Source organism: Gobius niger, assembly GCF_951799975.1.
Source record: "Gobius niger genome assembly, chromosome: 11".
NCBI lineage: Eukaryota > Metazoa > Chordata > Actinopteri > Gobiiformes > Gobiidae > Gobius > Gobius niger.
The window spans coordinates 20732203-20749005 of NC_136862.1; the positions used below are offsets into that span (position 1 = coordinate 20732203).

At 40.8% G+C, this 16803-nt stretch overlaps 1 protein-coding gene across 14 annotated transcripts in view; it reads right to left on the minus strand.

The window, feature by feature from the left end:
- Positions 1-16803, minus strand: part of nbeaa (neurobeachin a) — a 129203-nt gene that overhangs the window by 35775 nt on the left and 76625 nt on the right. For all 14 annotated transcript variants that reach the window (XM_079566273.1, XM_079566272.1, XM_079566275.1 and 11 more), the window contains exons 13-18: positions 13793-13961; positions 7222-7301; positions 5268-5330; positions 4784-4881; positions 4214-4306; positions 220-328 (exon numbers count right to left, since the gene is read on the minus strand). In XM_079566273.1, the coding sequence (XP_079422399.1) occupies positions 220-328; positions 4214-4306; positions 4784-4881; positions 5268-5330; positions 7222-7301; positions 13793-13961 (612 nt within the window). The remainder of the gene's footprint in view (positions 1-219; positions 329-4213; positions 4307-4783; positions 4882-5267; positions 5331-7221; positions 7302-13792; positions 13962-16803) is intronic.

The following is a 16803-nucleotide window of genomic DNA, read 5'->3' on the forward strand; positions in this document are numbered from 1 at the left end:
GAAGCCTGTATAGTAGCATATAAGAGTTATGTTTTGCTCATTTGTCTTCCATTTGTGTGCAATGTGCAACTCACAGATAAGACAAGTCTCTGTCGTAATAAAAAAAAACATAGCCTCTAATTAAGTCCATTTAAAAAGCATGACAGCTACTTCAATTATGTCATCTCTAAACAGAGAGCCCTGCGTCACCATGGAAACCTGACAGGGCGCCAGGCGTACCTCGTAGAGCGTGTTGTAGGTGGTGATGGACACAGTGTTGGTATGCATCATAAGCCGCTCCCCCAGCAGAGTGAACAGGCTGTGGGTGTGCATGATCTCCACCTTCCTCCTGCAAAAACACAGCGTGCACAAAAGGGTTATTAAAGGGGGAAAAAAAGTATAATCATGGAAGTAGTGACAGGAGACAGCGAGTGCATTGATGCTGTCTTTGTATTGAACAGCTACTTATGGCTAAAACTATTACAATTTGCATGAAAGGTTGGAAAAAACGAACGCGTATTTGTGTTTTATGCAGAAGAACTGAAAGGTTTTCTTATTGGGGGGCGGGGGTAACACTTTATGACAACTAACCTAAAAACAGACGCAGAATGTGTTGTCTTACGTCATGTCTGTTTAGGAACAAATCAGGAAATAATTCAGGTCAAGAGTTAGGGCAAGCTGTCATATAAAGTCTCAACAAGTAACAAATGATCGGAAATGTTTTGGAAATGTTTCTTGATCGTGTATTTATATGTATATCTGAATGGAGCTAAAACATCATCTATATTTCCATGTATCCATAGAGTAATGGTGGAGAACAAGGGTGATTCAAAAGTATATTTTAATTTCAAGTCAACCCTCAGAACAATCAACTTTAATTTATTCTGCGAGTGTGTCTCGGAGCTTTCTGCGTCTTAAACAGTTTATACAGAAAGGCAAGGTTTTGTATTTTTAATTTGCACCATTGATGCACATCCTGGAGGAGCACCTGACAGTGTAGTTTTCCATCACACTGTCAAACCCAATTGCTCCCGTTCCCCTTTCCTCTGCCAGTTTAACTCTCGAAGTGGTTGAATGAGTGCAAAAGGCCTAATCTCTTTTGTACAATGCTTACTTACTTTGTGCACTTGCAATGTTCATTTAGATGGGAACCTTGCTGGGAGAATAAATGGCTTTATGTTATAAGCACATTCAAGAGTTACTGTGTATTTATTCTTTTACAAATAAAGTGGGTTGAGCGAGCGTCTTCATAATCATATTTCTCTCGTGTTTAGTTGGTTTGGTCCAAAAGCCTTACATAACCGTTCCATTTGTTTGAAGTGGCGCCTGAAGAGACTAAACTACGCTCTGATACAGTATCTCGCAGCAGCCATTAAACTATTAGGAACTCAGGCCTTGTGCACAATATTATTAGGTTCTTTCATCTTTGGTTACGTGTTGCAAATTGATTTTCCATTTTCTTTATTTCATTAACAAACTTCAGAATAATGAAATGTTGAGGCAATATTTTGTGCTTTTCACGTTTGATATAGAATTAATTATCAAAGCCACACTGAGGAGCATTCAAAGTTCCATGTCAGCGATACCGTACTGATAGTTTTTGCAGTGGGTTATCCAATTAAAGTATTTGGAAGAACGCTTGATATTTGGCTAACTAGTAGTCAAAGTAAAGCAGCGAGATCTCCATGGAGACGAGGTGAGCAAAAGTTACAGCGAGTAATTTCTGGGGAGAGGCGAAACCCGCTCACAGTAAAGACATGTTTTCTGTTCTACAAAAACATGTATTGTATTTTACTCCATTTTCTAAGTGTAATGTTATGGAGTATGGCTTTTTTTTTTATTTGGTTAAAGTGGTGGGGGCAATTGTAGTTACTAAGCACAATATTGCCACAACTGACTTGGAACTTGTCTTTCAATAGTATATTTATAATTACTTTTCCAATACGTTTAAGTAGTTGTTTATTTAAATCTCTAATTGCAAAACAATTACGTCTTATGTCAACTTTCTGTTCAGTTTTGACATTTGAAATCCATTTACATTTTGCGTAGAAATGTATACCAAGCCAGTTGGCGAGACTTAATTAAGTGTGTATTAATTTACAAACCAAACTCATGAAATCAACAGCACATTATTAACATTTCATCTTTCATAAAGCCCTGGTGCCATGCAGTCTTTATTCTTTATTTCTCTTTATTTCTATATAAATATCTTGGCGAGCTTGAACTTGCTGTAGAACAAATCCAGCATAAATGTGAAGGTCCCGCTGAATGTTGTGGCGTCGTCTGAAAGTACCAAACCCTATATTGAAATTTGCCCCGGACTCAAAACGGACACGTGAACTCAAACAGACAGCTCTCCGGGACGCCGGCGGGCAGCAGATGTTGACTAAGTGGGGGACTGAATTTGCGGGGCGCAGGTGCGAGGCTCTAACCCGCTCCCGTGCCGCGCTGCTTGAGAGGTGCACTGCCACGAGGGATAACGCATAAATCCCTATAGCTGTGCGTGCTGTTCATCAAGATTCGCTCCTCCCCGCCTGTCTTGATTATCCCGCGTGGACGCCATGATGAGGGCATTACCTCCCAACGAACACAAAAAACAAACGACACCTCAGCGGCTAATGGGAACGGTTGTTGGAGTAATTAGTTTCACTGCAAGGCTCGACTACAGTCAGGAATTAGAGGTGGCTAACAAACATGACCTTCAATGTGTTCTTACTGTGGAAAACGCATATGTTGAGCGCTTTAGAATTAATAGATTGAGAACATTTAGACGGTACAAGACAAACAAAATAGTCTGTCTTCATGGGGGCTTTTCCACTATTACATCATTTTCCATAATCGTGTAGCCGTGTAAGTATCAGCCAAGCGTAAGTATATGACGCATGCTCTAATAAGGACTGTAGGGATTTGTAAGTGGTAAATCAATGCATAGATTTACTTGATTAACTCAAAAACTGTATAGTACTAGATTAGGGGTGTCAGGTCGGGGCCTCATAAATAACAACAGCTTAAACTTATTGCGCTTTACCAGCCTGTGTCACATGTTTCTCAAAGAGCTTCATAATGGCAGTAATATACTATCGTAGCCACAGCCACCCTGGGGTAGACTGACCATTTACCACGAGGCGATAATAAGCTGTTTATATCCTGATCTCTTGTTATGTCAGTGCCCTCTGCTGGACATGTGTGAAATTCTTTCCTTTTTTTTAATTTAAGCTGCCCCCTAGTGGCTGGAGCGAGCAAAATGGTTATTTCGATAAAAATCCATAACTCCGCACAGGAATGGGCTAGAGACTTACCTTTATTTTTGACATGCTCAGGAATTCATGCTCCTCAAAGGGCCACATTAAATCACCTCAGCCTTGACCTTGACACATGTGTTCTCGGAGATATTTGCCGCCCCCTCATCTCAATTCAACAGAACATGAATAAAAAGAGACGGCGAATGACCTGGGACTTACTTGACTGTAATGGGAATCAGAGTGTATCGGCTCTATTTATTTTTGATTAATTGTATGTATATTACATCCTACGACGGTGAGGTACTGTATAGATAAAGATAATGGTTATGTTAAGTGGCAACGGAATTGGGGCTTTTTGAAATGCATTACAATGAACATGTATCGGAAAGGGTAAGGAAAAACATTCAAGGTGCATTTTCACTTCATTTAATTGTTTAAACCCCAAAAAATAGAAAAGTAGATTTGTTTATAGAGCAATGAAGGGATGGATTTTTTTCTTGTTTTATCTACTTAAAATAGAACAGAAGTTGGTTGTTAAAACATAGTCAAAGAGGTACGCAGATGCAGGTTGTTTATAAATTAAAGGTAAAATTTGTAATGTTTTATTGCGTTCATCAGATTTATGGAATATGAATGTTGAATAATAGGAAAACTATGAATCTGCCTGATCGAAAAAAAAAAGCTTTTGAAATGTCAAAAATGTTGCATTCATGTTTCACCATGGTCTTGTATTGATGATGGAAGAGTGTGACCACTGTACAAAGCCTACTCCAGCACATCCCAATGATTCTCAATGGGGTTTTGATCTGAACTCTGTGCTGGCCAATCCATGTGTGAAAATGATGCCTCATGCTCCCTGATCCACTCTTTCACAATGTGAGCCCGATGAATCCATTGTCATCTTTGAATATGCCTGTGCTAACTGTCTCAACTCATTTACCATTTTAAATATCATGTATAGTATATAAATGAATCTTATTTGATGTACTGACTTGTGTCCCAGATGCTTGAGGAAGTATCCCAGGACTTTGAGCGCTTGCACCCGGATGCTCTCGCTCTTTGACGCCAGCAGTTTGCAGATCACCCTGTAAAGGCACACACACACACACACACACACACACACACACAAACACATTCATGTAAATTGGACACTTCATTTTGGATAAAGAGAACAGAAAAGAGCCGCGATGTGCATTATACAGATTCTGGAGAACTCCTGAAGTGAGGCGCTCAAAGTCATAGAGGAGTCTCAAAGTTAGAGCTGGTCTGTGCTGACTGCAGCGTTTTCTCCAAAGCCCTGAGCTCAGAGGACATAACAGGGGAAAAAAACAGGGGGGAGAAATGATGTTGTTTTCTTGTTCTTTGGTAACATAAGAGTCTCCATGGCAACATAAGAAATATCTGCTTGTGCCGTGCTTTTGGACAATACTTGAGAGAAAACACAGCTTGAGCTTAGGTGGTTATAAGCTTGAACGCGTTTCAACAGAATTAATGTGATATCAGTGAAATAAAATAAATGTTACGTGTCATATGCAGTACGCAGTGTAATATTTGTTGTTTACCTTATCCCATTTCTCTGGTCAAAGGCTGGGATCATGGAGGCTGGATGTTCGGACATGAGCGCCACGAGCAACTGCAGGACGTCATGGATATTTTCGTCCTAAAAAAAAAATAAACATGTTCTCAGAGGCACGTTTTTACTGCTGGGACAGAGAGGGGAGCGTCTTTATAAATGATGCAGGGGGTGAAGAGGACAGAGAAGAGGTATGTTGAGCTGGACATGCCGTGTTCGCAGAGGAGCAGGTGGCGTGTGCGCGGCCAGAATGGATATAATTGTTTGGGAAGAGTACGTTCTGTTCAGTCCATTGTTGTGCCATTTTTCATTGCTGTCTCAGGATCCGGGGCTGACTCACTCTGGCTGCGCTTGTTTAAGTGGACCATAACTCCAGCCCACAAATTATAATGTGCGTTCAGGCAGTCATGCGTTGGAAGATGGATAGACACACTTTCTCTTTTTTGGCCCATTTAAAGAGACGTGGACCTCACCTCGTGCATCGTCAACAGGTAGTTGAGGATACTCTGCAGCTCGTCCTCCTTCACTCCTCGGTCCTGGGGATAATGAAAGACTTTTATTGGCAAGAGTCCGTATAACAAAATGCCAAAATAAGTTGTAGGAGGCACAAGCAATTACCTCATACTACAACACCACACAACAAATACGAAATGCAAGCACCTTGGCACAAATAGGTTACAGTTTACCAGTGAGTTTTCTAAATATCTAAAATGTTTAGTGGATCTGTCTTGTCCTCTCACAGAATTTTAAAGTACAGCACTCCTGTGGCCTATACCATATTTGCCGGATTACAGGTCGCTCTGGAGTATAAGTCACACCCACCAGCCTTGGCAAATACCTGGGTCTGGAGGCGCAACTGCACCGTTTACAAGCCTCTCCCTGCAGCACATTGTTCAATCTCTCATTTGCAAACTCGTTCCTCTCGCTGTGGCCATCTAGCTTTTAGCCCACAATTACCTTTTTCTGTTTTCTTCATTGCAGTAAGAGTAACCCCTGCTTTTTGCCAGTCCCTCACAAGTTTCTCGCTCACTCCAAACATTCTCTCTGCTGCTCGATTACCGTTTTTTTAAATCTTCAGTGGCAGCAGCAGATACTGGTACACAAGCCTAGAGCGCCCTCTAGCGGCCGCCAGAGTGAAAATAACAAACATGTGAAATAACATATTTTGATATATAAGTCACACCTCCAGCTAAACTATGAAAAAAAGTGCGACTTATAGTCCGGAAAATACGGTATTCATAAAGGGCAGAAAATTCCAACTAATTAAAGCCAAGTGTACATTTGTTGTTTAGACGTAGGTTTAAAGTTACTTTATCTCATGCTGATGAAGTCATATTTTCAGTTTTTAGCATTAACATTTTAACATTACTAGCATTGATTTTTTTTTTCCACCATACGGTCCAGCCACAGGCTACAATGAAAAAAAATAATAATTAAAAATAATGTATTATTCTATACTTAAAGGGACTATACAGAGTTTAAAAATGTTAACATTAAGTATTTTCCTCCCCCTACATGTTCCAGCCATGTCCTAACTTGCACTGTCCCTACCAAATAAACCATAAATAAATAAATAAATGTCCTAAGGTGTAGAATGAGCCTAGACCTGTTCTCCACAGCTGCCTCTAAAATCCTGCTCTGTCACTCAAAAAGGTGTTTCTTCGGGTCTGAAGTGCCGTCATGCACAAGCTTAATATAGAAGCTGCAGTTACACGTATGACCTGAGGTGGCAGTAGTGAATATAAAATGGCTAACTTGCATCTAGCCCCTTTAACAAGAAAAAATAAAAATCAAGCACCTTAGCACAAATAGGTTACAATTTACCAATGATTTTGCTTGTCAGTCAGCACACAAATTATAATAAAAATATTCCTCTAGTGTCCCATCTTTCGTCTGTAGTTCTAGACGAATTTCACTGTTTAAGTGCAGCAGCCATATGATTAGTGTTGTCTTATTTCACATTACAACACTAACAGATTTCCCTGGGAGCCTTTCAAACTTTACATGAAATACAATTGCTTTACAACAATTCTCTACAACTGATCGTAACTGTATGCAATTATGTGAAAAAGCAGAGAAACAGAACGTCCCAGCACTGGAGCACACTGTATAATTGCTGCACATCTAATTAGCCTCAAATGACTTTGTTAATCCTGTCCTTGGATACAGCACCTCAACCCCAGGCAGATACAGACACACAGATAAGCAAATACATGTAAATGCATGAATAAATCAATAGGAGTTCACACCAACACAAAGGCTGCTGTGCTTGACTCGGGCCATTGATCTATAATTTGATTCTCCACACACATTTGAGATTAGACCATTCGCTCCCTGCGGCGAGAAAAACTACGGGAGGAAAAGTCATTCTCCGCTCAGTTCCCCAGCTCACGAACTCAGAGCTGACGATGTTTGAAAACACTGTACCTTCAGTATGAGCTGTTTGAGAAAGAGCAGCATGAAGGCCCGCAGAGAGATGATCTCCTTCTGAGTCGGTCGCGGTCCATCTGAGGAGAAACACAAAATGACTGGCTTTAAAATGTGCCAAATCGAAGGGTTTTGAAAAGGCTCTGAATAAAGAAGATGTGTTATGGTAAAATATGCAAGTACAAAAAGAAAGAAAAAGGACACAGAAGTAGTGAGATTTATTTTTTTCAAAGGCACTTATACTCTGTTGTAAAGGTAAAAAAAAAAAGACTTCGATTCAAAGATCTTAAAATCCTGGGGTAAAAATAGTCTTGATATCCTTCAGAATCAATAAAACATCAATGTAACACTGAAGATAGCAAATTCAGGGCCGCTACTAGCCACCAGTGGGATTTGAACCAACGCCTCCATTTGGAGACCAGAACTTAAAGCAGAACAAAGTAACTCATGCCCCTTGAGACCAAAAGCGCCGCTGCAGGTGTTGTAGCATGTTGCATTTATTTTACTCATTAATTGTCCGTGAGAGTAAATACTACGCTGACAGAAAAGACAAAGGGAGTGAGGGATATTGTACATCTAATTACACAATGGAGATAATTTTTTTTCACTCAAACTTGGTTATAAATACTGTTTAGGTGGCGCTAGCCCACAGTTAGCTTCGCCCGTTAGCCTGTTAGCTTCTTCTTCGTGATTCCATTAGTGTGTATTGCACCTCCAACCCAGTGCAGGGAAAGTTGCAAGTGGTGGTTTTCTGGCCAGTACCACCAGGGGGAGATGAAAGACCCCACAATCATCCTTGTATTCCCCCGAGAGGGACTACAAAAAGGATTTTTTAAGGTAAACAAGTTACTTAGTTAAGCCTAGTCTCCAAAAATGTAAGTCTTAGGCAGGATACAACACAAACACAACTTGAGCGGACTTCCTCTTTATGTCTCTCACAGACCTCGTTACCTCCACTGTATTTGTGTGTCATTGAAAAATCCATTTTACCCTTTCTACAAATAAATGGGACAGCATATAGCATGACGGGGCAAGGGGCGAGGAGAGCTGGTAGAGACATTCAGCAAATAATAGCGTCAGAACTCAATCTCACAACACTGAAGCCGGAACAGTGACACATCCACTGGGCGCCTGTGAGGCACAAACCACATGTTTTGTATCGCAGAATGGTTTTGCCCACTTGGAACTAATAAGAGTAGGAACCAAATCAAATCCCTTGCCTTAACTTTAGCACAGCGCTACTATCTATTTAGACATCGCAATCAGCAGCTCTCTGAACCGGGGCGGACACAACTGTTCTCCGATATTAGAATTTTTATTAAGCTTCCTGGAGAGCAGAGAACAACACACACAGTACGACACAACAGTTTACTGTAAATCACCGCCATCATTAGCTCGGGAGGCAGTCTGCAAGCAGGATATTTTATTGATGGACTAATCTAATCATTACGGTAAAGACATGGCAGTTTACCAAAATGTGATTGACACTCAATTATCCAAACAGCCGCTGTATCTGCTTTAAAATGTGGCGCATGATTCATTTGCCTGCCCGTGTGGTCACGCTACGAACACAAACTGTGGGAGGAGTAAAACTGCGGTATCTCATTCGTGACAATGCTTGCTCAAAGTTTTGAAGTGTGGGTTAATTCCTTTTGACAGCTAATGTAAAGATAATTAATTCACTTCTTCGCTTCTTCATTTTTTTTTTTTAATTAAACAGATTTTAGATGTTCACTCAAGGCTGTGCCCATATCTATTATTAAGCACGGAAATGGCATATTCAGATCAAACATTTTTTGTATTCAAAACTGTCCATAATTGCCGTTCACACATGGCTTATGAGTAATTTCTAGATACAAAGTAATGTATTTTGTGTTTTTAAATCCAATGAAACATTCTACATTTAAAGGAGCAAAAGATATTGTATTTAGTTATGTTAAATAGAACTGATAAACTGTAAGACAAAAAAGGCAATTTGACATATTTTTTAATAGCAGTCAAACCACTATCTCTGCAGTTTAACATGGACTACAGGTCAAAGTCCCTTGCATGCTGGAAAATAAAATGTTGAATTGTATTATGACAATGGATACCTGAGAACAACATAGTAATCAAATGTTTGGAGCTTCAACAAGCGTTAGTAGTGGCAGCAGAAGTAGGTATAGCAGTAAAGTTGTATCAGTGGAAGTGCTATATGCAGCGACAGTAGTAGGTGAACTTACAAATGCATGATAACAAACACGTATTTTATAAGCAGCGCTGGGTTATCTATTTCAGCCTGGAAGCTTGTTAGTTTCAGACGACCCAATGAACGTTAACAATGTCCAGCGTGCATTCACCGCTGCTGCCTCTGCTGCGTCAGTATCTTTCTATTGGCCCTATTTTACGCGAGCTACAAAGGGGGACTAACTCAATAGCAAACAGCTTTTTATTGTTAGCGAAGTAAAAACCATGTTCTTTCACTATCTGACAACAGGAGCCACTCATATACAGCAGCGGCACAGAGCAGAATAGGCAGCTGGGAAGGATAGATATGATGCCTTGTGCTCTTTTACTGCTGTCACGGTGGATCAGAGCAGTGAGAGAGGGGTTTACCTGAGTGATACGCGACAAAACGTGAGACTGGAGGAGGTCCCATGTGACCTGTCAGCTGTCGGGATGTTATACTGCGATGGGACAGGGACACTCACACCATCACACTTATTTAGGCATGTGTCAAAACAGGGAAGGGGAATAGAAGCTCCAGTACGTGCAACTTTATTTGTTGAAAGTTATTTTATTTAATTGTTCCCATGGGAAATATCATCTCATTGCTTTAAATTTCCATTCATTTATTTGTTTTACCTATTAAATATTACTATTACAGCATGAGACATTTTCACACATGGATTGGTCCAGATCTTAATCCCATTGAGAATCTCTGAGAAGTGCTGGAGAAGGCTCAGTGGTCAAACTCTCGTCATTAATACTTGGTGAAACAAATGCACACAAGGTTAATCCTCCACCTCCTCCACCATTATCCTTGTTCAAGCTGTGGAGATGGATCCCCAGGTGCTGCACTGCGGTCCCCCCCACTGCTCCTGACAGGTTTCACTGAGCCTCTGGTGCAAAGATGGACCAAAGAGCGAGACCATTTTCTGACAAGGCAACTCTTATCTTATCACAACAACTATGACTAATAGCTGCAAGTGGTGCACATTTGGTCTTACCAAAACAACACCCAATATACAGTGGGAGGGAAAAGTATGTGAAAGCTTTGGATTTTCTCACATTTCTGCCTAAATTGGTTATAAAATGTGGTCTGATTTTCATCAAAATGCTTAAACTAATACCATCCAAACATTTACATTTTATCATATTATACTACATACTATGTAAACATTCACAGGACAGGGAGTAAAAAGTAAGTGAAAACCCAGAAATCTGGTTGAACTGTGGTAGTTTTGTAATCGTCCAAGATCTGAATGTCTCAGTTTTTTCTGCAAAATATCTTGATAAACTTGTGAATACATGTTTCTATTGATGACAGCACGTTGTCCAGGCCGTTCCTCCACAACTATTCAACTTTGGTTTGTGGAAAAATATTCAATGAACTGTTGGACCCAAAGTTGAATAGTTTGGGAGGAACACACAACGTCGTGTGTGGAGGAAAAATGGAACAGCACATCTTTACACTATGCTCACTGTGAAGTATGGTGCAGGGAAAATTATGGTTTGGGGCTGTTTTGTTGCCTCAGGGCCTGGACAATGTGCTATTATCAATAGAAAAATGTATTCACAAGTTTATGAAGATATTTTTCAGAAAAACCTGAGACATTCACAACAGCGTGGAATAAATAAGTGAACCCTTGTGTTAAATAGCTGGCTGATCCTTCTTTTGCAGCAATAACTGCATTTCTGTAGTTGCAGATTAGACACTCACAACGATCAGGATGAACCTTGGACCATTCCTCTTCAAAAACTGCTGCAGTTCAGTGAAACTTCTGGCCGTTGACTTACTTTTGCAACGCTGTATTGTCCTGTAGCCACGTCACTTAATCAATTACATATTGCAAGCTCTTTGTCTTGACTGCAAAGCTAATTAAGCATTCTTAAGCAGCACCCCAAATCTGCTTTCATTATTTCCTTCCACTGATATGCTTTTTAAACATCGCTCTTAGTTACACCTTTACGCTACTAAAAGCCTTGGTTAGAGCACACGGGGCGCACTAAGCTCCTCAGAAGCCATTTCTGTTTGATTAGGATGACTCATTTTCCCCAAACTCCCAAATCCTCTCGAAGGTACACACAGCGCAGAGGGCCCTGTCGGAAAGTTATTAAAAACGATAACACATTTATTTGATCAAGTCCAAAAATTAAGTGTTAGCCAATCGCGTCTGGGCCTTTGATCCTGTCCCGTCAAATTAGGCTGGATATACCTTGCTTCATCCCATAAGCTTATGTTAAATCGTCTTTCTATTACTATGCAAATTGAATCTATGTGCACCCGCAGCTGATTCAAACGCTAACGCTGGCAGCCACATATAAACCCCTGAAATAGCTATGAGTGTTACAGAGCTAATTGCTGCTCCCTTCTTTAATGGGGCTAAATCCCAGCAGTCAAACGGCAATATCACCAAACAAGAGGGGGGAAGTGGGGAGCCAGTCACAGCAGACAGCCACTTGATTAGAAATTCCGAAAGCTCCCCTCAGATCTGTCAATCAAGCCCGTCTGTTGTCATGGAAACCTAAGACGCGGACTTCCTTATTAGCGATGGGTCAGAGTTGGCAACTTCACCCTGTTGGATGACTAGACACAGCGATGTTGTATCAGATTTTTTTTCCGCACTGGAATATTTGTCGTGATTTTGAGAGTCTGGTGGAACATTTTATGTAGATTTTGTAACTCCACGGGGAAATTTGCCGCCTGCATTGGGCCCATCCTTGAACTAAAACCCCGGGGGAAACTTGTCAGGAACAGAGGGGACCCATTTCTCGTTTTTTTTTAACCAGGATCTTGTTCAGGATTACCTAGCTGGAGGATTAGCCTCCGCTGCATATTTCTGTGAGACTCCAAGTAAAGTAAAAACAGCTTTGATTGTTCAACATGCAACATGCTGTGAGGATTGCTACAGCCCATTAAGCCATTACATTATAACCATAGATCTGTTTAAAAAAAAAATCTACATAACTAATCTGCCCTGAGCCTCATGATGTACTGTAAGTTTATAGCTTGTCCCAAAAAAAACCCCGAAAATCACAACTACTACCACCACTGCACCTAAAACTGCTCCTTTTCCAATTACAGCTACTGCAAACGAATACTACCTCTACCTCGAGAGAAAAAAACATAAGCAGAGCGAAGAAGTGAATGTAAGGTTTATTTTAGCTTCTTCTAACAAAGCACTGGAAAGGCACAGAGAAGAGTAACCCCAAGAAGTCAATATATTAGAGTAAGCACACAAAGACCGGGAAAGGTCCTGTTTTATTCCCTCAACTGCGGTGTAAATTAGGAGCAAAGCAGCATACATCTCCCCCAGAGAGCTTAATGCGATTTTGGCTGCTAGGTAACAAAGAGGGGACCTGGAAAACACTGTAGTAGAGGTGTGTAGAGAAATGAAAAGAGATTCATCCCCTCTATAGCAATTCTGGTTAAGAAGACTGGGTTATTTTCTACAAATGAAAATGCATAGTTTGACAGCCATTATCAAGCTTGATTCCACAGGACAGTATTTGATTTCTGGTTTGAGACATGAGCCTTCTGTCCCTTTAAGACATTCTCATTTAAACAAACTGCTACTGTCGGCTCGGGCTGCAGCATGTTGTAGTAGCCAAGTTCAGGCCGAGTTAAGATAGCTGAGCTTGCTGAGGAGCAAGAGCTGGGTGGGAGGTCGTCAAAGAGCTTCCCAGGTACGTAGCTTGGGGGAAATTGGAAACGCATTGTATGAGCAAGCCCCACAGCACCTTGAATAGTTGCCACAGCAAATTAAAAATTACTCAAACATGCGTGAATGGCTCAAAACACAACCTCCGGTATGCTTTTGATGAGGAAACAATAATATAACATTGCAAGAGTGCAAAAGTATCCTCCCTTAAAAAGAAGGCATAGCTAAAACTAGCTCGTAAGGGAAAGGCATAAAATTAACGAAATGTTATGATTTTCTAAGCGAGTGAGTGAAAGCTTGGTGGTATGGGTTTGGCTAAAGCAGAAAGTTATAAAGCTAATCAATCTCCAAACCAAGTCAAAGCATAAACTATATTATAGCAAAAAGGCAGTAAACATAGAGGACCAGTTTGACCATTGGGCTCAATTAATGAGATAGGGATCCGCATAAACTTTTCTCCATATATCCAAATAAACAGCAGCCCCAAGCAAATATTAAAGCATCTCAGCAGCACACCCCAATCTTTACAGCAGACCCAGAGAGACTTGCATTACCATGCATTATACATCAAAGGTCACGGGCTGTACCCCTCCAATTCACTGCAGACGTTATTCAAAAAGCAGATCTCATGGATGTATGCTGTCTCGTCGGGGCTCTGTGTGAATCTTGCAGGATAATTATAGGACAGTATGCGTGAGTGCACGTACCCAGGCCTTTGGGGGAGATCCCACTGCACTCCAGTGGGTTTATGGCCCAGTAGTAGTACTTGAGAGTGTGCATGAGCTGCAGCACGGTGCCCACTCGGCGGATGGTGGTGTAGATGGTGGCAGTCCCAATAAACTCAGATGATAAGTAGGTGTACAGGGACAGCTGGACCTGCATGAGAGAGAGAAAATTGAATTTAAAGCCGGGATACATGACTCTTTCCATTTTCAAACCGCGTATGGAGGAGTTAGTGGAGTTTCAACTCTTAGTGGTTGCTCCAACTCGTTTCTAGTTCTCACAATTCCTCCTCAGTTGTTCACGTGATATGCATATTCTGGGCATATGTGCAGCTTTCTCAGACTACTGTACATAGCAAAGGCAGAAAGAAAGAAACTGCACTGATTCGCACTCTTACTTCTGCGCTAGAGTTTACTTCATGTAGATGCACACAGAGCACAGCAATCTGTTGCTGGTTTTAGCAGCTGTGCTTACAATACACTATGGTGGTGGGAAAAAACTACTGGACTAAAATAACTCAGCTTTAGGGTGACAGAAACATTGCTTGTGAGAAAGAAAGAATTAACTTCTCGATCAGATTTAGAAAGTGTAAATATGGATGGACCCCCTCAAAACGAGATAGCACATCTCAAGGGGCCCATTAGTAAACTAACTAAAGTAAATGAATAGCTGCAAAATCCCAATCTTGATTTCAAACATCTGTAGAGACATCAGTTGTTTGGACACATTTTTGGTGACAGAAAATGAGTATTGTTGACTGAATCGAGAAAAAACAGATTTTTATAGCACGAGACAAATACTTCCATTTATGGAAGTGTTTATTATTGTAAAGTTTTGGTGAGTAATTAGTATTCATGTACAAACCATTGTGAAGAGTCACGTTTCTGGATCCGGTGGAGCGTTACTTAGCCATTTGCTTAAATGCTCAAATAATTACGGTCTCTTATGGTTCTCTTTTTTACATATTATGTAATTTGACTTGAGAGCAGCCATTGCATAAAACATAGTAAAAAATGTATCTTAGTTTACCTACAGACGATACGCTCTAACATCACTTTATTCACAACACAACTCTTAATCTTGACTTCATGAAATAACATTGACCCTCATTTAGCTTCAGTTGCTATGCTATGCTGTTGCCATGCCGTGACATCATCTGGATACCCTCCATGGCTCAAATCATATCAGTGAATAAAAAGAAAAATCTCAGTATTTTTCAAGAGCCATGCATTTCAAAAGAAAAATGTATTTTCAATTAAGTTGTACTATGATTTTAGTCAACAGTACAAACAAGAGAGAAAAGATAGCTCTCACTAGCTTACAAAGTAATATCTTATCTATCTGTTCTTGGGGGCTGCAAGAACAAATAGTTGTATAGATTGTGGCGGCCTCAATAAACTGCAACATTAAGTAGGTGCAGAGACAGCTGGACCCGTATTGACAGAAAGTGCATTTACAAGAGGGTGACAGACACGTCGCGCTGCCTGGGAGAAACAAATTATCTGTGTGTTTATGGCGCTCAAACAAAAGCTGAGTTTTATTGCCACGGGAGAACGAGAGAAAGCTTCCCTCGCAGCTCTAGCGCCAATGGTTTTGTGTTGCGTTTGATGTTGCTGTGCCTCGAGCAGCCAGCCCTCATCTGAGCAGCTCTTTTCACAGCGCTGACATTTTAAACAGGCCTTTCTACTACGTTCGTTTGCTTCGTTTCTACTTCCCGAGCCCGGCTTCCTTCTTCTGCCCCCGTTGCATCTTCTTAGCAGTGCTCTCTCTTTTGCAGATACGAGACTGGACACACAACTCTCTGAGCTCGTTACGGCGGCCGCAACACGACGGGCCGCTCTTAACGAGGTATTTCTGTTAAAGCAGATAAAATTAGTGAAGTGCTCGCGTCAGGCCACATCACACCTCATTTACTAAAGAGAGTCGAGATCTTGTTCTTTGGAATTTTTTTTTTTTCATTTTGGGACAGCTATAGCTAATGAGCCAACTCAAAGTGTGCAGTGATTTACATAGTGATTGAAAGTGGGAAAGAGGCACTGAATACCGTCCAGAAGTCAAAGCAATGTTACTTCAAAATACATAACGTCAAACACAACTTGATCATTATCATACACTATGTTGCTGGACGGATAAGAGAGTATAAGGTATGAAAAGCGCTTCCTGGTCATGTGATGAACATTGTATGAGCTGCAGCAACAACAGAGTGGTCACCGGGACAATTCAAAGATGCGCAAGTGGCTCAAAATACACAGCTCCAAGCATGTTTTTGATGAGGGAACGCCTTTAAAACATGCTTGAAAGCTCTATAAAATAAATTCCCTCTTTAGGATAGCACGCTTCAACTTTTGAGTGGTTGGGCCGAAGCCTAATGCTCTTTCTGGGCTCTTCCCATGTTTTTTCCTTAAAACACGCCGTACATGAGCAAAACTTACACCAGATCCAGAGAGATTGCGAACCCCATGTGGGATATTGCCTTTTGTAGGCCTGTCACGATAACAAATTTGAAGTTTGATATATTGAGGCAGGAAAGGAAACTCTAACGATAATAGCACATACCACACAAGCTTCAATAAACATAAATGCACAGACGATATATATTGAGCCCAAAAATATATCATTTATCTGTTGTTTTTTGAACGATATGTCGATATAGTAATTATCATGACAGCCCTACTTGAGGCTGTTACGCTTTATAACGGACAATCGCAATATCATTTCAGGAATTTAACTGATCTGTCTGCTTGTAAACCTGTTAAGAAAGCTTCTGGTCCACCTTTAGTTTCTGTAATAAACATGGCCCTTATTCGTCGCGTTAATGACGATCATGTTTTGATGTGGATTGCCGAAGCACATTTCTTTAATTAAGTCCTGGATATGACCAAGGCTTTTCCACGCCAATTATGAAGGTGATAATATTTCCAGTAGACAATAATAACACACAGAGGGGGAAGCGTGGTTCAGGGAAAGTGAGATTAAAGGATTAGGGGGATTTTTA